The sequence below is a fragment of the Manacus candei genome, unplaced genomic scaffold (genome assembly GCF_025592945.1).
Source record: "Manacus candei isolate 608988 ecotype Guabito, Panama unplaced genomic scaffold, ASM2559294v1 h1tg000058l, whole genome shotgun sequence".
In the NCBI taxonomy this organism is placed as follows: domain Eukaryota; kingdom Metazoa; phylum Chordata; class Aves; order Passeriformes; family Pipridae; genus Manacus; species Manacus candei.
Window position 1 is genome coordinate 544,987 of NW_026138106.1, and position 19,101 is coordinate 564,087.

At 55.4% G+C, this 19,101-nt stretch overlaps 2 protein-coding genes across 2 annotated transcripts; both read right to left on the reverse strand.

Moving 5' to 3' along the window:
* Window positions 1-782: 782 nt before the first annotated feature.
* Window positions 783-11,992, reverse strand: UBE2Z (ubiquitin conjugating enzyme E2 Z). Its single transcript, XM_051803622.1, has 7 exons — window positions 11,640-11,992; window positions 9,681-9,753; window positions 7,205-7,392; window positions 5,311-5,422; window positions 4,663-4,775; window positions 4,126-4,216; window positions 783-2,170 (listed from the first exon to the last, which is right to left on the reverse strand). The coding sequence occupies exons 1-7, from the start codon at window positions 11,975-11,977 to the stop codon at window positions 2,000-2,002; spliced, it is 1,086 nt and encodes a 361-aa protein (XP_051659582.1). The 5' UTR covers window positions 11,978-11,992; the 3' UTR covers window positions 783-1,999.
* A 2,444-nt stretch (window positions 11,993-14,436) lies between these two features.
* ATP5MC1 (ATP synthase membrane subunit c locus 1) lies at window positions 14,437-18,088 on the reverse strand. The gene is made up of 5 exons (XM_051803632.1): window positions 17,948-18,088; window positions 17,171-17,218; window positions 16,287-16,364; window positions 15,963-16,138; window positions 14,437-14,655 (listed from the first exon to the last, which is right to left on the reverse strand). The coding sequence occupies exons 2-5, from the start codon at window positions 17,207-17,209 to the stop codon at window positions 14,541-14,543; spliced, it is 408 nt and encodes a 135-aa protein (XP_051659592.1). The 5' UTR covers window positions 17,210-17,218; window positions 17,948-18,088; the 3' UTR covers window positions 14,437-14,540.
* Window positions 18,089-19,101: the final 1,013 nt, after the last annotated feature.

Here is a 19,101-nt window from a genome sequence, read left to right on the forward strand (position 1 = left end):
TATTTTCAACTCAGTTAGGTCTAAAAATCTGTTGCTAAAACATCTCTGCCTAGAGCAGTCATTGAGGATTGTCACTTGGAAATGGAGACATTCAGAAATGGCAGGACAGAACATCAGAGCTAGAAAACTAATACTTCTCTTACAGCCACATGCGAGGTGGGTGAGCAGTGTCCACAATAAGGCATTTTCTCCTTCCCTTGCAGGGTGATGGTCACACCACGTGCACCACACACGGGGCAGAGCCAGCCCTGCCCCGGGCAGGCAGCAGAGCCACAGCTCCCCCCCCACGCACTGAGGGGACAAACAACGGGACATTTACAGGGGGAGGTGCTGCCAGACCTCTCAGGAGACCCCAAACTCACCCCAGGGTGAACCCCACTTCCTTCACCCCCCGCTCAGCGAGTCCTGTGTCAGCTCAGCTTCCCCTCCAGGGAGCGTTCTCAGTCTAAATCACGACCCGGGGGGGTTTGCTGAAGGGGGAAACCCAAACTTCTCTGGTTGTTAAACAACACCTTCATTCAGAAACGTTTCCACCTTTCAGCTCTGCAGAGTGCAGGGCTCTGAGGGCTGTGAGAGCTGGGATCAGTCACAAAGGCTGGGAAGGATCCCGTGGCACACGGGGCATCGCCTCGCTGTGCTGGTGCTGGAAGTTCTCCCACCACCACCAGGAATCTGCAACGGGGCCAAACTGGTGGGAGGGTGTTTAAGGAAACTGGGAGAGGGCCCAGGACAATGTGCAACTTCGTGCTTAGCTTTCTATCAAAGCTCCCATAAAAATAATTAAAAAAAAAAAATATCATAAGCTCCTTATCAACAAAACTCTGCTCCAATCAATCCTCCCCAGGCTCCACTACCTGGAGAAAGTGGGTTTCTCACCTGCACCCACTGAACACGTTGGAGGGAATGGCACAGCCAGCAGACACCTCTCCAAGAGGGTGGCCTTCACTCACAGGAAAAACCTGCTCTCTGAAACACTCACATACACTCGAGTGTCAAAGTTTTCCAACACTCAGCCAAGTTTGGCAAAGGAATTTGTCCGTAACGAGGCGTCCACCTCCACAAAACTCCGGCCAGGAGTCGCCCCTTATTCCACTTCCAGCATTTCCACCTGATGGACCAAGGGAGCAGCAGGGAGGGAGGTGGCAGGAGGAAGATGGGAGGAAAATAAAATGTGACACCCACTGGAGAGGTGGAAAGCAGAGAACTTCAGGTGAGGAAACACGAATGAAATACTTCCAGAACGCTAAATTCAAATCAACACCTTAAAAAAATAATACACAAACTAGACTGGTTTGTAAGTGCTTCCCCCCCATCTCTGACCAACGAGTTTCTCATCCTCCCTTCTCCAAAAATGCCAGGATGGCCAATCCTGCACTCCACTCACAGGTCCCTGCAGCTTCCACTTCCCACCTGCCCCTTTGCACCCGGAGTTTCAAAAGCCACCCAGGGCTCGAGTAAAGCTTTCAGAAAGGAGCCCAAACTCCACCACTGCTCTTTATCTTTGGTCTGCCTAGGAGAAAGACATCAAGGTAGCTGGGCTCCACGGAGCAGAGAGGCTCCACCTGCCCCAGGTTTCACCTGGCCACACCCTGGACTCGTGGAAGCTCCTCCACAGCCACAGCTCCACGTTCAGCCCCGGGGCAAGGGCTCACTGTCTAGGAACAGAGAAGCTGCCAAGGGTTTGCAGTCTAGATCTCATTCTTTAATCAAATGGAGGGGGGGAAAAAAAAAAACCAAAACAAAACAAAAAGAAAAAAACCTCAAACAACCAGTGTAGGTGTTTCCAAAACAAAATAACCTGACGCCACATGCTGCGGCTTTGCTAGCGCAGGGAGTACCTTCAGGAGGAGCCTGGCAGAGCTGGGCTTGCTCCAGCGTGGAGTCTCCTCACTCAGCGTTTCCCAGAGCAGTGAGGGGGGCAGGGGGTCCCCCCCGTGTCCCTGCTCTGGCAGTGGGTGGGTGGTGGAGTCTGTCGGGGCTGTGGGCAGAGCAGCCCCCCCTAAGCTTTGGAGCAGCCCTGCGGGTCCGTCTCTGTCTCGGAGGAGCTGCTCTCTGAGTCCATCTCCGGGGGCTCCTGCTGGTGCCTCTCCTGCACCCTCTGCCGGATCCCCTGCAAACGCACCAGCAGCGACTGGTAGTCAAAGTGGCCTCGCTTCTCACCGAAGGGATCCTGAAAGAAAAGCGGGGATGAGCCTGTGAACACGGCCCATCGTCCCTCTGCCAAGGGATATTCCAACTGTGCAATAACTGTGCATAAAAATTGTCCTTTTCACGGAAAGGATCCTGAAAGAAAAGCAGGGATGAGCCTGTGAACACAGCCCATCAGCCCTCTGGCAAGGGATATTCCAACTGTGCAATAACTGTGCATAAAAATTGTCCTTTTCACCAAAAGGATCCTGAAAGAAAAGCAGGGATGAGCCCATTAACACAGCCCATCTTCCCTCTGCCAAGGGCTATTCCAGCTGTGTAATAATTGTGCGTAAACAGTCCAAGAATTCAGGGTCAAATCCCATCCCATCACCTCCCTGTCATGGCAGAGGTGATGATGTTTTAATATTTTTTGATTATTTTTATGTATTTTTTTTTACATTTTCTGTTTGGGGAGCGTTACAAACACGAGCAAAACTTCAAACCAGACGAAAGGCCGAGCAGACACGGGCTGGATTTCGACTGCCAGCCTCGGGGAAGGAGATTGTCTCAAAGATTTGGTCCAGGGAAAACATCACAAATCTGAGTCTCTAAAATCCAGAGGCCAAAGACTTCACCACGAGTCAAATTAGTGCTACAGAGCCCATCCAAATGAAAGGCATCACCATTCCCACCCGAAATCAAGGCCCCAGCTGAGCTGTAGCCAAGTCAGGGGCACAAAGTCTTTGAAGGTTATTTAACATTTGCTGCTTTTATGCCCATCCCAGGTCAAAGACACGTTGCCAGGGTCAGATGAGGTGCTGGTGGGGTTTGTGCTGTCCTATCTGATGGGAATCTTTGGTACAAGCCAACATGTGGCCCCAGAATTAACAAAACAGCACATCTGGCAAGGACTCAACTGATACTGAGCCTGGGGTGACTTCATTTCAAATACTCATGAAAACAATGATATCATCTCTCCAGCACCTTGTTTTCAGGCTTCCTGTGCTACTGTTTACAAGTGAGCAGAAAACCAGGCATGGCACCATCCCCTCTGGGAACTGAGCACAACTCAGGGATTCTCTCAGAGCCTGGGGAGAGCACTGAGCTCCTGCAAGGAGAAACCAGAGGGGGCCACACCAGACAACCCTCATGCCACCAAACTGCACCACACCCTCAGTTCACTACTCCCTGCAGCTCTGAGTCGAGCACAGGCACTCCTCAGGGGAATTTCTCACTCCAAACATAACTCTCCTGCTTTGGGAGTGCTTCCAATTTATGAATTACACAGCACTGAGAGGGAAAAAAAAGGGCTCGGAGACACAAGATCATTAAATCAACCACCTCCATCTTTCCCTAGCAGTGGGATTTCTCAATGAGTCAGAGGAGAGGTGGTGGATGAGGGAGGAAGACACATCTGTTCACATGCAAACAGCTTGGCAATGTGGTCTGTAAAGTCTCCTTCCCTGCAGAAAGGAGCTCCTGGATTCCACCTGTCTGGATGTGTCTGTTGTATCGCCCCTGTTCCTCCCTCAGCCACTCTGCACCTCCTCTGACAGAGCAAGGAGGGGCAGAGAGAAGGTCTCATCTGCTGCCTGAGCAAAGGAGCCTCAGAAAAAGAGAAACTCCACCAGTGACCCAGCAGGAAAAGGCTGCACTGGAGTTCAGCTGCCACCAGCACTGGATCACCTGGATGTGAAAGCAAACTGCACCAGGGGAGAGCAAACTGTGCCACTGCCAGGGCTGAAAGCAGCACCTGCTTGCCTGGAGAGCGTCTCAGGCCCAGCCCTCAGGAATCTGACAGCCTGGGAGATATTTTTTGTGTGCCCTCTGCATTTGGGGATGGCAGTGCTGCACCCACAGCAACCCCTCAGGTCTCAGTTCCGTGGCTGGTTCAAAGCTGGAGTACAGATCTCCCAGATCCACCTCTGGTGCTGCACACTGTGGTCTGTCACCAACCACAACCCCTTGTCACCAGGGGAACTGGCTGGCACTCACCTGCATGGTCTGTCCCTGGAGATACAGCCTCTCTTTACACACCCCTTCGTAGAAGTCGTAGTATTCCATGAAGGACTTCTCCATGACACCCCTGAACACAAGCAGAGGGCAAACAATCAACACACCAACAGTCACATCACCCAGGGTCACCCCATCCCACTAGTTCCAGTTCCTGGATTGTCTGGGACACCCTGTGTGTGTCCCCCAGAGGGCACAGACAGGCAGGACAGAGCCAAGGAACTGCAGAGCCCTGCAGCTGAGGGATGCTGCACGTGTTTCCACAACAGCTGTGCCCTCCTCCCTCCAGGATTTTTTTTCCCCCAGAGGACAAGGCCCATTTATTCCCAAACCCAAGCCAGAGGATGCAGCCATTGTGCTCAGTAACAGGCCTTTGTCCTGGCACAGCTCCTGGGCACCACCCGGACCAGCCACCCACTGCAGGGGGGCAAAGCCTTGGCTGGGCCAGGCAGAGCAGCTCCCAGGAGCTCAGGAACAGTTTATCCTGCTTCCCCCACCCCCTTCTGCTCTTTTCCATACCTTAAAGGCTCGGGACAGGGACACTTCCCTTCCAGCATGTCACACACTGCCACCCGGATGGTCTCGTGCCGGATGCACTCGTTGTAGTTCTTGCTGTCCCCAGGGTGCCTCTCCTGCCAACACAGTTCGGGCCAGTGAGTCCAAACCTCTGCAGGGGCTCTTCATCCCTCCCTCCTGGGCCTGCCAAGCTGCACTGGTGCATGAACCCCCAACAGCTCTGTGCTGCTGAGCTGATTCACACAGCACAGGAAGAGCTGGCAGGGTCTGATGTGCCCCCAGAGCCCTGGACTCGCACGGGGTGGAGACAAATGCAGTGAAAAAGTTGGCACAGAAAGCTGCCCCCCTCCAGGAGACCAGGAAAACCTGAGCAGTTTGGTTCCTGCAGGACAATATGGCCCAGGGAAGCCATTCCAGGAGTGGTGTAGCAGGGAAAGGAAGAGCCATCCCATGTCCCCAGCAACTCATGTTCTCCCCTTCCCTCACACTCAGGTGAGCTCAGCAGCCTCTGCTTCAGAGCTGGCTTGTACTCCCCCTCCAGCTCGAGCTGGGAAAGAGCCAAGCCACCTCACCTCCTTCTGATCCCAACTCCAGCATGGGATTTGCCACCAGGAGCGAGGGGTGCAGGGAAGCTCCAGCTCCAGGTCTCACCTGCTCGAAGCCGGGCTCGTTGTGATAAGGGTTCTCAGTCATCAGGGACTGGATGGAGATGAGGACTGAGGAGATACTCTGAGCTGGGCTCCAGGCAGGCCCGGTCCAGGTGCTGGGGCAGCAAAACAGAAAAGCAGCAATTAATGAACCAGGCAGGATTGGGTCAGGGAGCACCATCCCTGCACCAGCAACGCTCACAAACCACACCTGGACCCCAGAGAAAGGCACAGGAGGAGAAAGAGCTGCCACAGGTAGAACAGCACTGGACATTGAGAAAGTTTTCAGGGTCAAAGTAGCTTATTCTCTCAGCTAAATGAGCACCACAAGGCTGACAAACCTCACTCCACTAACAGACACAGGAATCACAGGGAAGTAATGGGGAATTCTGAAGCTCTGGCTGTCACCCCACCCAGCAGCCTGGAGCAACCCAAGCTACCAGCACTGTCTGAGGTCAGGAATAACTCCTAAGAACTGAAATCTGATCTTCCAGACTCGACCAGGCCCATCACTCCTGCAGCCCTGCAGCCCCCCAGCACCAGCACTGCCCCAAAAGCACGAGCTCACGGGAACGAGGGGCTCGTCTCACACACGGGGCAGCAAAACCCTTTGCACTGAACAGCAGCAGCAGAAAAAGCTGTTCTGCTGCTTGCCCTTAATATCCCAGCTCCAGCTCCAGCCCTGCCTCCTTGTCAGCTCAGGGAAGATGTGCTGACCCACATATCCTCTTCCTAAATCCTTTTATTCACGGCTCCCTCTGCGCTTCCCACCCCTGCTCAGGCCCAGGCTCTTTGTTCACTCTTCAATAATTCACCTTTCCACAGGGCAGCTGCTGGGGGAGCTGCTGGGCATTCAGGCCCCTCAGACAGGGGCATGCCCTGCATGTCCTGCCCACTGGCAGGTGTTGGCATCCAGCTCGTGGCTCAAGAAGGTGTTTCCCAGCAGGATCCATCTCCCTGCCAGGACCCATCAGCTGCTGGGACCAGCTCTGGGGCACAGCCACAGCACTGCTGGAACCATCCCAGGAAAGGCAGCTTTACAGCCACACCAGGACTCAGATTCCTGGGGGGTGATCACATCCAGCTGTTGCTGCCCCTTCTCTTGGAATGGTTTGGGTGGGAAGAGACCTTCAAGCTCCGTCTCATTCCACCCCCTGCCATGGGCAGGGACACCTCCCACCAGCCCAGGTTGCTCCAAGTTCCACCCAACCTTGGCCTTGGACACTTCCAGGGATGGGGCAGCCACAGTTTCTCTGGGAAACTCTTCATTCAACCAGGACTTTCCCGTGTTCAAAACTCCAGCAGGTGAGGAACAAGGATTGGCAGCAGTGGAGCCTGTTGGAACAGGCAGCACAGGAGCTGTGCTTTTAACTCATCCCACCCACAGCTCAGCCCCACAGCCTCAGTGGAAGTGGAAGCCCAGAGCAGTCAAATGGCTCTCAAGGAAGTTCTTAGCAGCTTTTTTTTTTTTTTCCAATTTGTTTTATTTATTTATTTTTAAGCCCATATGGAGAGAGGAAATTAAAACCACAAAAACCTACATTTAAAGAACATTAAGGACCAGGCTGGAAAGTGCAAAAGCAGAGGAAGTGCAGTGCTTGGTCAGAGGGTTTGCAAGGGGAAGCAGGAGAAAAAGCAGCAAAATCCCCTGAATTTTGTGCTTGGCTCTCTCCATTCTCAGGTGCTTTTAAAGGCAAGTGAAACCCTTATTTCAGGAGAGGGATTTGTGCTGCTTTATGGCTCTGACTCTGCACACGACTCCACAGAAGCACAAAGATGCACCCAAGCACAAGTGTGGGGGCAGGACCGGGGCCCGACGGGCAGAGAGGGAGCACGAGGCAGCACAGGGCCTGCAGCACCTCCTGACTGCCAGGAAAAGAGCCAAAGTCTCCTCTTACCCCAGAATACTCAGGCAGACCTTCCCATTGCGGTAGAAGTTGGGGTTAAACCTCACTGTGTTATTTCCCGTTGTCATCAGTTTGACCCGGGGTGGGTGGATGGGATAATCTGGAGGACAGCGAAACAGGAACAAGAAGAAACCCCCTTCATAAGGCGTGTCAAATGGGCCTGTGATCAATGCATGAATCTGCAAAACAAAAGCCCGGCTTGCGCTCCACGTCCGCTGCCACCGCGGCCCGACCACTTCCAGGTATCCCAACCATTTCCAGGTATCCCAACCATTTCCAGGTATCCCAACCACTGCCATGGTGTCCCAACCATTTCCATGTGTCCCAACCATTTCCATGTGTCCCAACCATTTCCATGTGTCCCAACCACTTCCATGGTGTCCCAACCACTGCCATGGTGTCCCAACCATTTCCAGGTATCCCAACCACTTCCAGGTATCCCAACCACTGCCATGGTGTCCCAAACACTTCCACACTGTCCCAAACACTTCCACACTGTCCCCACCACTTCCATGGTGTCTCAAACACTCCCACACTGTCCCAAACACTCCCACAGTGTCCCACACCACATTGTCCCACCCCTCCTTCCATCAGACCCATCCACACCTTCCACCAGCCCAGGTTGCTCCAAGCCCCATCCAACCCAGCCTTGGACACTTCCAGGGATCCAGGGGCAGCCACAGCTCCTTTGGGAAACCCGTTCCAGCCCCTCCCCACCCTCCCAGAGGAGAATTCCTTCCCAATATCCCATCTAAACCAACTCTCTCTCAGTTTAAACCCACTCCCCCTTGTCCTGTCCCTCTATCCCCAGTCCCTCTCCAGCTCTCCTGGAGCCCCTTTAGGCCCTGGAAGGGGCTCTCAGGTCTCCCCAGAGCCTTCTCTTCTCCAGACTGAACACCCTCAGCTCTCCCAGCCCCGCTCCAGAGCAGGGGGGCTCCAGCCCAGGGATGCTCTGGACTTGCTCCAACAGGTCCAAGTCTTTGTTGTGTTGGGAGCCCAGAGCTGGGTGCAGAACTCCAGGTGGGGCCTCACCAGAGCAGAGCAGAAGGGTGGAATCCCCCCCTCACCCTGCTGCCCACAGTGGGAGGATGAGCCCAGGCCTCTCCATCCCAAACCACACAGAACCACAGCTCAGGTGCTAAGCTGGGCTTAAAAAAAAAACCCCACCTGAAATATTTCAAATATGAAAAAAAAAAATCTAATTTTAGAAAGGAAAAAAAAAATAAATTCAGAATTTCTGCCAAAACTGGAGCATTCCTCAGCTTTCTGCTCTCCTGCTGATTTGGTCTCGTTAAAACCAATCGCTCGACTTCCTCTGCCAGGACCTGAAATTAAGACCCTATTCTGCCTCTGCTAATTACCCTCCAAGATCCCAGATTGTATACCAGGAAATCTATTCCCCTTGGGCTATTAAGGAAGCTTTACTCCCCCACTGATCCAAGTGAATGATCCTCTTCCCTCCCCAGGATTTTGGTTGAAGGCCCTGAGGCTGGAATTGTACAAACCCACCTTTCTGTGTTGGGGTATTTTGGCACTCCCTGCAGGGAAGTGCCCCAGGTGGGAGCTGCCTGTGCCCAGACACTCCCTTTGTGCTCCCTCCAAACTCCCAGGGGCTCTAATTCTGCCACGGGGGGAATTTGGGGATGCCACATTTGTTGGGGGGTGGGAGAAGTGCAGGACAGGGCAAACCAAAGGAGCCTCTCCCAGCCCCAGAGCCCAGCCCAGGGAACACTGGCTGGAGAAAGGGCAGCACCACCAAAACCACACTGGATCAAGAGGCTGGAGCAACTTCTGCCTCCCAGCTGACTGGGAATTCCAGGAATCCCCAGTTCTGGAAAACCCTGAGAGCCTGGAGGGGAAGAACGAGGGCGGGAGAGGGAGGCTGTGGCCAGGCCTGTCCCCAGAGGAGCCTGTGGGACCCTGGTAGGTCTATCCCAGCAATCCCAGGTCTATCCAGAGTCCATCCCAGCAATCCACATTTCCCTGCCAGCTCCCAGCAATTCCATTTCCAGGCTCCAGAGGCAGATCACAGCCACTCCAGCCCTTCCTGTCACCAATGGACACTCTGATTTCCAGTTGCTCTGAGAAGACCCCCAGAGCCACTGGTTTTCCACAGAGCTCTCCCTTCTTTGGGATGTTCCACTCATTGTTTTCAAGCATCAGTGGGATGAAACAAGCTGGATCAGCACCCCCAGTGTCCACCAAAGCAGAGCTGGGTTATCCATGGAATCTCCTCAGCCCACCAGGATGGTACCTCTGCACAGAGCCAGTCTCCTTGGGAGCCTCTTCCTATTTGAATGCATCCCACCCCAGTGTCACCAGGAAAAGTGGAGCCCTGTGCTCCTGCAAGGCTCACCCCGACTCCTCTCAGAACACCAAGGGAATATTCCACTGGGGAAACCCTCCCAGCAGCCATGGACACAACACACAGGGCAGCAGGGAGCTGAACCAGCTCCAGACCTCTCACCTTGGTCATGTCGTGGGGATCAGGCACAACAAACATTCCTGGGGGTGGTTCCTTGTAAATGGACATGATATCCCTGAGGAGAGGAAAGAGGAATTAGTCAAGGTGTCCCTCGGTGGCTCTGGGTGACAAACCCCTGCACAGGTGCCAAGGGACAGACTTTGAAGGTGGAAACTTGTCATTTGTAAGGAGACAGACGGTTTTCCCTTGGCTCTGACAGTTTTCTGGATGAGTTCCTTCAATTTATCCCCAAAAATTGCTGAGGCATTTCAGGAGCAGCAATCAATGAACCAGCACACCCTGATTAACTTGTGTTTTACCCCAGATCACCTCCAGCACGTCAAACTCCAGCCAGAATTCCCCCCAGGGAGCTGTTTTCGAGTCCTGTGAGGTGAGGTTTGTTATTTAAGGGATAACCTCTCCCTCCTGAGGTTTTCCCTCTTCACACCCAGACCATTTCCAGGATCCCTTTCTGTGCTCACTCATTTGTTTTCCCAAACCATGACTCAACCACTTCTGGGAATGTTTTGCTCTGATCCATTTGGGGTTAATGGATCAGGCAGAAGGTCCCAGAGCAGTCAGGGTGCAACACACCCCCCAAGCTGATCCCAACAGCCTCCCTTCTCCAAGAACTCAACCCAAAATGAACCAAAACCCAACAAATCACCTACAACCCCGTGCAGCTGACAGACAAACTGCTGAATTCCATCACCCAAACCCTCTCTCCTGTAATCAGAGCTGTGCTGAGCTTCAGGACAAGCTCCCACTCGACCTTCCTTCCCATTTGGGAAGGGACCAGAGCTCGGGGAGGTTTCAAGGTGAGGAGGGTGAGAGCAGCAGGAGAAGCCTCTCCCCTCCCTGCCTGCTCTGGGTTGGAAACTGCCCAAAAATCTGGAGCCATCTTTGGGAGACATTATCCAAGCTCCAGAACAAGGATGAGCAAGAGCCTGGCAGGCAGCAATTCCTGCTCTGAGGGAAGAGGAAGGACTTGTTGAATCAGCGCCAGCGTTTCCAACAACACCAGACCTTCCTGCTCCTTCTGGCAAAGGGGATCCACAGGTTGATCCAGGGGATCCCTGGCAGGGTCAGGGCAGCCCCACGGGTGGGCACTGGCAGGAAGGAGGAGGGTGAAGGGCAGGTTTGCTGTGAATATTTTAACTTGGCCACCCGGGAACCAAAAAATCTGTTCCCCTCCCAAAAGTAACGGCACCTCCCAGGAGCTGCCAGGGATCCCGAGGGCAGGACTGGGAGCTCTGCTGCCAAACCCCCCAGGGCAGCTGACAGAGACCCCAAGGGGTGGCACAGAGGGACCCCCGGGCTGGCAGGGGTGAGACCCACACAATCCCAAACACCTGGGAGAGGAGATTCCAGGCCAGGAATCCCGGGAGGTCCAAGGCCAAGTTGGACAGGGCTTGGAGCAACCTGGGAGCGTGGAAGGTGTCCCTGCCCATGGCAGGGGGTGGCACTGGATGGGCTTTAAGGTCCTTCCAACCCAACCCCGTGTGGGATTCTGTGATTCCAGGGCATGGTCGGGACTGGAATGTGTGTCCTGGAGAGCCCTGGGACACAGGGACGGACCCGGGTCTGTTCCCAGGGAAACCTTGGGACACAAGGAGGGACCGGGACTTGTCCTCAGGATAGCCCTGGGACACAGGGAAAGAACCAGGGCTTGTCCTCAGGATAGCCCTGGGACACAGGGAAAGAACCAGGGCTTGTCCTCAGGATAGCCCTGGGACACAGGAAAAGAACCAGGGCTTGTCTGCAGGAGAGCCCCGGGACAGAGGGAGGGACCGGGATCCGTTCCTAGGGAAGCCCGGGGACAGCGGGAGCCGATCGCGGCTCTCCAGGCCGGCCGGTGCCGGTCCGGTGCGGCCCGAGGGGACCGTTACCCCCCCGAGGGGACGAGCCGAACGTCTCCTCCCCACGCGAGCCTCCTCCCCCCCGGCGCCGGGCCCCGCTCACCGTTTGATCCGCAGCAGGCAGGCCGGGCTGGGCCTCTCGCTGTCCCAGTCCCCGCTGACCGTGGGGTCCCAGAAGGCCGAGTGCGTGAGGAGCGCGGCCCCCGCCGCCGCCGCCGCCGCCATCGGGGCCCCGCCGCTCGCGGGGGCCACGCCGGTGCCGGGCGCGGCGGCGGCGGCGGCGCCGAAACCCGCGGCCGCCCAGAGCTCGGCGGGGATGAAGACGCCGGGGGTGCCCGCGGAGCCGGCGGCGCTCGGCGAGGCGCTGCCGCCGCCGCCGCCCGCCCCCAGCACCGCGGCCGGGGCCGGGGCCGCGTCCTCGGCCGCCGGGCTCTCCGCCATTGCGGCCTCGGCCCGCGCCGCTTCCGGGACTCCGCACCACCGAGGCGCGCGGCCAGAGCGGCCCCGCACCGCCCACGCCCCACGCCCCCGGCGGACCATAGAGAGCGAGACAGAGCGGCTCTCCCGCAGCGCCACCTCGTCGCGAGCCTTGGTGCTTCCTTGACATGGCGCCCCCTGGTGTGGTGGAGGTCTCAAGGGGTGGAGGGAGAAAGGAGGGTTTGGGTTGTTTTTTGGGGTGGGAAAGGGGGTTTATGGAATCCTGGAGTCATGGAAACAGGCAGGTTGGAAAAGACCTCTAAGGTCTCTGCTCCTCAGGGCAGTGGTCACGACCACAAGGCTGCCAGAGCTCAAGGAGTGCTTGGACAATGCTCTCAGGCACAGGGTGGGATTTTGGGGGGTCCTGGGCAGGGCCGGGAGCTGGACGGGATGATCCCTGTGGGTCCCTCCCAGCACGGGATATTCCATGATTCTAAGATCACCGTGTCCAACCATTCCCCCAGCACTGCCGAGTCCACTAACCCACGTCCCCAAGTGCCACATCCACAGGTTTTTTAAATCCCTCCGGCGATGGTGACTCCATCACTTGGTTCCAACGCCTGGACACCCTTTCCATGAAGAATTTTTTTTCCAGTATCCAATCCAAACCTTCCCTGGATGTTTCCTCTCATCCTGTTACTCGGGAGAAGAGATTGAGACCCTTTAGGGAAGCGGCTGCTGTGACAGACAGGCTGGGAAAACCCCTCAGGGAAGGGTCTGAGCTCCGGGCAAGGAGCAGCCGTGGGATCAGGCAGCTCCCAGGGGTTCAGATCCCCAACCCAGCAGCCTCAGGGCTGGAAAACAGCTGGATCAAAGGGCCAGGAGAGGGGGAAAAGCTGTTTTTCCAGCTCATAGGAACCCAGTAGCTGTGCCCGTGGTCCCTGTAGGATCATCCCACTCCTCCACCCCCCCAGAGCTGCCCAGAACCACCCTGGGATGAACAGCAAGGATGTGCTGGGGGAGCAATTCCAGCTCCAAGGTCACTTTTCGCTTTCCAGGGATCCAAGGAGTTGTTTATCCAGTCCCATACGTGTAAGGGAGTTTAAATGTAACTAAGGCAGCCCCAGCAACAGTGTTGTTTTCCCAGGGCAGCAAGTTTTGGGTGCCAGCTACAACCTATGGACACCCTGGGAAGATTCCCAAGGCACGGGATCCCTGCTTTAGGGTTACACATTTATTCCAAGGATCCAGGGAATTTTTCCTCTCTAACTCAGCCGAGTTTCCCTCGAGTTCTTTCTGCTTTCAGAGCCACGTTTCTCCAAATCTTGGAGATTTTTGGCTCAAATTCTCCTCACCACTTCCCTTCACAGGGAATTCCTCCCAGGAGCAATTCCAAACAGAATTTCATATTCCTGCACCCCATTCCTGTGCCCAGGGAGGTCACCACCCCTCTGCAGAGGCTTTAAGGACAAGGAGTAGCTGCATTAATTCAATTACTTAAAGCAGATAACCAGACAAGCTCCCTCCAGGCTCCCCTTCCTTAAAGGCACAGCTGCCTCCCCCCCAGGCCCAGATTTTGGGGTGGATTTGGGCATTTCTCCTCCCTGATATACTCCAGTCTCTAAAACAGCTGGAGCACGGAGCTGTGGGGAGGGGGGGGCAAAAAAAAAAACCAACAAAACCCCCTCAGCTCTTTATTTTATCAATTTACTTTTATTTTAATAGAATAATGGCTTATTCTACCAGTTTAGTGCATTGTTTTAATGGAGCAATGGATTTATTTTTTTTTTATAATTAGTGGATTATCACAATCAGCTGTGATTCCTCGGGTAAACTTTGCTCTGAGGAGGCACGTGAACAGTGAACAGCGTGACCTTGAAACCGGCTCTTCCTGGAAAAGGAAGGAAATTCCCACGATGTGGGGGCACTTCCTGGGAATTCAGCCCTGCAAACACCATTTACACACCTGTGAGCACCCTCACCTCGCACCCAGCACCTTTTCCAGGTGCTTTCAGCTGAAAGAAAGGGAGCATTTCCAACAACAGACTGGTGAAAATATGGAATTATGGAATGGTTTGGGCTGGAAGGACCTTAAAGCTCCCCCAGTTTCACCCAGGGACACCTCCCACTATCCCAGGGTGCTCCCAGCCCCGTCCAGCCTGGCCTTGGACACTTCCAGGGATGGGGCAGCCACAGCTGCTCTGGGAATCCATCCCAGCCCCTCACAGAATTTCTCCCTGTTACCCAATCCCAACCTACTCTCACCAAGATTTGCTTTAAAAGGGCAACACTTTTGGGGATTTTTAATAGATTTGAGCTGTTTTAGTCGACTTCACCTCAGTTTTTGTCCCCTCCCACAACATTCCACGCTCCCTGTTTGCTTCATCCCACCCCTGGGATATCACACCCTTCCACCAAGCCCCGAAAACTCCCCTGCCACTGGACCAGAATACTAAAAAATAAGGAAAAAAACCCAAACCAAAAACCAAGCCACCAGTTTATTTAGAGAAATCCTTTCTTTAGTGGTCAGTCTGGAACGCTGCGATGGGAGGAGGCTCCAGTGGCCAGGCCGGAGCGCTGGGAGCCGTCACATGGCGAAGAGGATCAGGAATGCCACCATCAGACAGAAGAGCCCCATGGCCTCGGACAGGGCAAAGCCCAGGATGGCGTAGGAGAAGAGCTGCTGCTTGAGGGAGGGGTTCCTGGGGGGCAGGAGAGAAAGCAGGAGGGAAGCACAGTGAGGAAGAGCCGCGGCGAGGAGGGAACGGGCAAAGCGGAGCCCGAATTCCCGGGATTGTGTCCCGCAGGCAGAGCACGGAGCAGTGGGGTGGCACAGCCAGAGGCTGGAATGGCACAGCCAGCAGCTGGAATGGCACAGTCACCAGCTGGAATGGCACAGTCACCAGCTGGAATGGCACAGCTGGAATGGCACAGCCAGCAGCTGGAATGGCACAGCCAGCAGCTGGAATGGCACAGCCACCAGCTGGAATGGCACAGCAGCAGCTGGAATGGCACAGTCACCAGCTGGAATGGCACAGCCAGCAGCTGGAATGACAGCCAGCAGCTGGAATGACAGCCAGCAGCTGGAATGGCACAGCCAGCAACTGGAATGGCACAGCCAGCGGCTGGAATGCCACAGCCAGCAGCTGGAATGGCACATCCCTGCTTTCAGGGATGCTGAACCCTGAGGGTGACTCTCAGCTACAATTCCCGCCCCCAGTCAGTGCTCCCTTTCTTCCAGAGGCAGCAGGATCCTCTGGAATTAACTACAGGGTGCATTCAAACAACTGAGGAACCTCGTTATTTAAGAGGACAATGGGTAATTTTAAGAGAATAATGGATCCTCATTTTAATAAATTAACATTAGTTTAATAAAATGACGAGGGGTTTTAATAAATTAGTGGATCTTGATTCATGAGGTTTTTTTCAATAGATTCATGGAAATTTCTTAATAGATTCATGGATTTCTTTAATAGATTCATGGACTTCATAGACTCATGGATTTTTTAATAGATTCATGGATTTTTTAACAGATTCATGGATTTTTTAATAGATTCATGGATTTCTTAATAGATTCATGGAAATTTCTTAATAGATTCATGGATTTCTTTAATAGATTCATGGATTTTTTAATAGATTCATGGACTTCATAGACTCATGGATTTTTTAACAGATTCATGGATTTTTTAATAGATTCATGGGCTTCTTTAATAGATTCATGGATTTTTTAATAGTCTCACAGATTTCTTTAATAGATTCATGGATTTTTTAATAGACTCACAGATTTCTTTAATAAATTCATGGATTTCATAGATTCATGGATTTCTTCAATAGACTCCTGGATTTCTTTAACAGACTCACGGATCTAACAGCCCATGGAATTCTTTTACAGACCCCTGGGTTATAACAGCCATTCTCCACCCCAGGGGCCGTTCCATTGGCACACAATCCCCCCCCCCAGACCACCCCCGTCCCTGGGATCAGTGCCGGGCAGTGCCGCGCCGCTCACCTGGCGTAGCCGATGATGAGGCTGCCGAAGACGGTCCCGATGCCCGCTCCCGACCCCGCCACCCCCACCGTGGCAGCCCCGGCCCCGATGAACTTGGCGGCCGTGTCGATGTCCCGGGACGCGGCGCTGCTCCGGAACTGCCGCCGCGGCTGCGCTGGGGAGGGGGCAGCGGCTCCCTGCGGGACAGGGCAGGGGATCAGCAATGAGATGAGCTCGGGGTGTGCAGGGCAGGGCTGGGAGCCAAGCCACGGCCACGCATTGGCCGTCCCCGAGATCGTCAGGGAGAGCAAAGACACCCCGAGGGGGTTCCCACTCGAGTCTCACCTGTGCAGTCTGAGCCTCAGGCCTGCTGAAAACAGACACGGAAACGGGCCTGGCCAGAGCCCTGGAGCAGCATCGGAACTGCAGCACACACAGACAGGGAGCACAGTCAGAATTCTGGGATCTCCTGATCCACACCAGGACCATCCAGCCCAACCCCTGGTCCTGCACAGGCACCCCAACAATCCCACCCTGGCCCTCAGAGTGTCACCCAAACCCTCCCTGAGCTCTGGCAGCCTTGGGGCTGTGCCCACTGCCCTGGGGAGCCTGGTCAGTGCCCACCACCCTCTGGGGGAAGAACCTTTCCCAAAATCCAGCCCAACCCTCCCCTGGCACAGCTCCAGCCATTCCCTGGCTCATGTCACTGGTCACAGAGAGCAGAGATCACTGCCCCCATAATTTGATGTATCTGCACTAACCCTCAGAAGAATGCTTTATGAAGAAAAGTATGAAGATTTTCTGCAAACATCGACTGTGACACAAGACTAAAAAATAAAGGCATATGACATTCCCATTTCAGCCAGTTGGATTAAGTGATTCCACACACCACAGGCTGCAGCACAGTGTCACATCTGCCACAGCAATTTAATTACTGTCACATTTCCACACCTTTCCTTTCTAATTCATCCCTTTAAGGAGAGAGGTGATCGAGTATCTCTGTGGAAATCAGTTTAGTTTATCTTGGGAGAAGGCCCTGGCAGCTCACTCCCATCTATTTACATGGTGTCACCAGAGGTCACCTTGTTTCCCTTCCTCCTTAAATCCAGAACAGACCCACATGATCCCACCTCAGCTGAGGGTGTCCAGGGCAGCACTTTGGAGAAATTCCTGCCCATCCCGTATCCCCACTGAGAATTATCATCCCCCTGCAAGGAAAGGCGACTCACCAGTGCCGGGGAGCTGAGAAGTGCCACGGGAGCCTGCATTTTGTTAATCTAAGGCAAATAAACAAAATAAACACAAGGAGTTGGGACTCCTGGCACTGCTGTCACGTGCCAGCCCCCCGCGGGCTCAGACCCACATCTGACCTCGGGTTCATCTGCTGCCCTGTCCCCGAGGCTCTGCCCCCACTTCCACGTCCCCAAGGTTGTGTCCCCAAGGTTGTGTCCCCACCACAGCTCTGTGTCCCCAAGGTTGTGTCCCCAAAGGTTGTGTCCCCACCACACCTCTGTGTCCCCAAGGTTGTGTCCCCAAGGCTGTGTCCCCACTACAGCTCCGTGTGCCCTCGCTGTCCCCCAGGCTCTGCCCCACTGACCCCCGTGTCCCCTGGCTGTCACCAAAGCTTTGTCCCCACCGCCGATACGTGTCCCCGAGGCTTTGTCCCCTCGGCCCTTGTGTGTCCCCCGGCTGTCCCCGAGGATTTGTCCCCCCCTTTGTCCCCTCGGCCGTGCCCCCCCCACCTCCCCGTTCCCCTCCCTTCCCGTTAATCCCCGCTCGGTGCCCCCCCCGGGCCGGCTCGGAGCTGCTCATCGCGCCCTCCTCGCCACACCCGAACCCCCCCGAACCCCTCATGAGGGCAAGGGCAGCGAAGGAGCCACCGCGCCCTCCGTGCAGCGAAGGGCGCGACCCCAGCGAGCACCGGCCGCGCCCCGAGCTGCCCCAGAGCCCTCCGCGGCTGCCGCGGTGGCGGCGGGGCCGGGGTCGGGCCCGGGAGCGGGTCCCACCTGCGCGGGGTCCGCTCGGGGCGGCGGCGGCGGCGGCTCTGAGGGGGGAGCGTCACCTTGGCCGTGTCCCCCCGGGCGTCCTCCGCGCCCATTGGCTGCCGCCGCGCGCGCGCGCCCGCGCCCGCGCCCCTCATTGGCCGGGCCCCAGGCGGGCCCCGCCCTCCCCGCCCCGCTTCCCGCCGTGCCCGGATGCGGGAGGGCGGGGGCGGCCGCGCGGGAGGCGATTGGTTGGCTCAGTCGGCGGCGCGCTCGCTGATTGGGCGGCGCGGGTGTCAATCACTCTGGGGGTCGGGAGGGGCAGGGGTGGGGAGCGATCCCGGGAAAAGGAGCCGAGCCTTCCAAAAATTGGGGAGTTTGACACACACACCCCCTCCGAACACCTTTACATCACAGAACCCAAAGAAACAGTTCCGTTTGCAGAGAGTTTCTCCCCGCGAGAGCAAATTTGCCCCCCTTCGACCTATTGGTTATCCATCAACACTAAGGGGAAAAAAAAATAGAGGTTTTTCCTTATTTTTTAATGTTGTTCAGTTACTCTTCGCGGTGTAATTGCGCTTCCAACAAACCCCTCCATACATTGATACTGAAGACACAGCTGGTCGCTGTATAACAAATAAGTGAACCCCCCAGCCACGAGGCGCCAAAAAAATAAATAATAATCATCAGAATCATAAAATATTGTCTGAGGACAATATTGGCTGGGGGACAAGGTGGGGATCGGGCACAGGGTGGCCTCGATGATCTCAGAGGGCTTTTCCAGCCTCGGTGACTCTGTGATTCCATGACCCAGCTCACAGCCCAGAGACCAACTGAATCCTGGGCTGCATCCGAAGGAGCGTGGCCAGCAGGTCCAAGGAGGGGATTCTCCCCCTCTGCTCTGCTCTGGTGGGACGAGATCGTCTTCGAGGTCCTTCCAACGCCTTAACATTCTGTGATTCTGCCCCCGGGGTGTCCTGATCACCAGGATGTCCCAGGGGTGTCCCGTTACCGGGATGTCTTGGTCTCTGGGGTGTCCCGGTCCCAGGGATGTCCTGATCACCAGAGCATCCCGGCTCCCCGGTTTTCTCCATCCTGAGGGTGTCCCGGTCCCCGTGTTGTCCCGGTCCCAGGGATGTCCTGGTCACCGGAGCATCCCTGCCCCGAGGTGTCCTGGT

Excerpts from the sequence above, each read along its gene's own strand:
- ATP5MC1 (XM_051803632.1), bottom strand. The coding sequence starts at position 17,209 with ATGCAGGCTCCCGTGGCACTTCTCAGCTCCCCGGCACTG. Across the intron at positions 16,139-16,286 it reads CTGAGGCTCAGACTGCACAG|GGAGCCGCTGCCCCCTCCCC; the intron begins GTGAGACTCGAG and ends CCTGTCCCGCAG. Across the intron at positions 14,656-15,962 it reads CTCATCATCGGCTACGCCAG|GAACCCCTCCCTCAAGCAGC; the intron begins GTGAGCGGCGCG and ends CCTGCCCCCCAG.
- UBE2Z (XM_051803622.1), bottom strand. The coding sequence starts at position 11,977 with ATGGCGGAGAGCCCGGCGGCCGAGGACGCGGCCCCGGCCCCGGCCGCG. Across the intron at positions 4,776-5,310 it reads ACGAGCCCGGCTTCGAGCAG|GAGAGGCACCCTGGGGACAG; the intron begins GTGAGACCTGGA and ends CTGTGTTGGCAG. Across the intron at positions 4,217-4,662 it reads CCCTGTCCCGAGCCTTTAAG|GGGTGTCATGGAGAAGTCCT; the intron begins GTATGGAAAAGA and ends GCTTGTGTTCAG.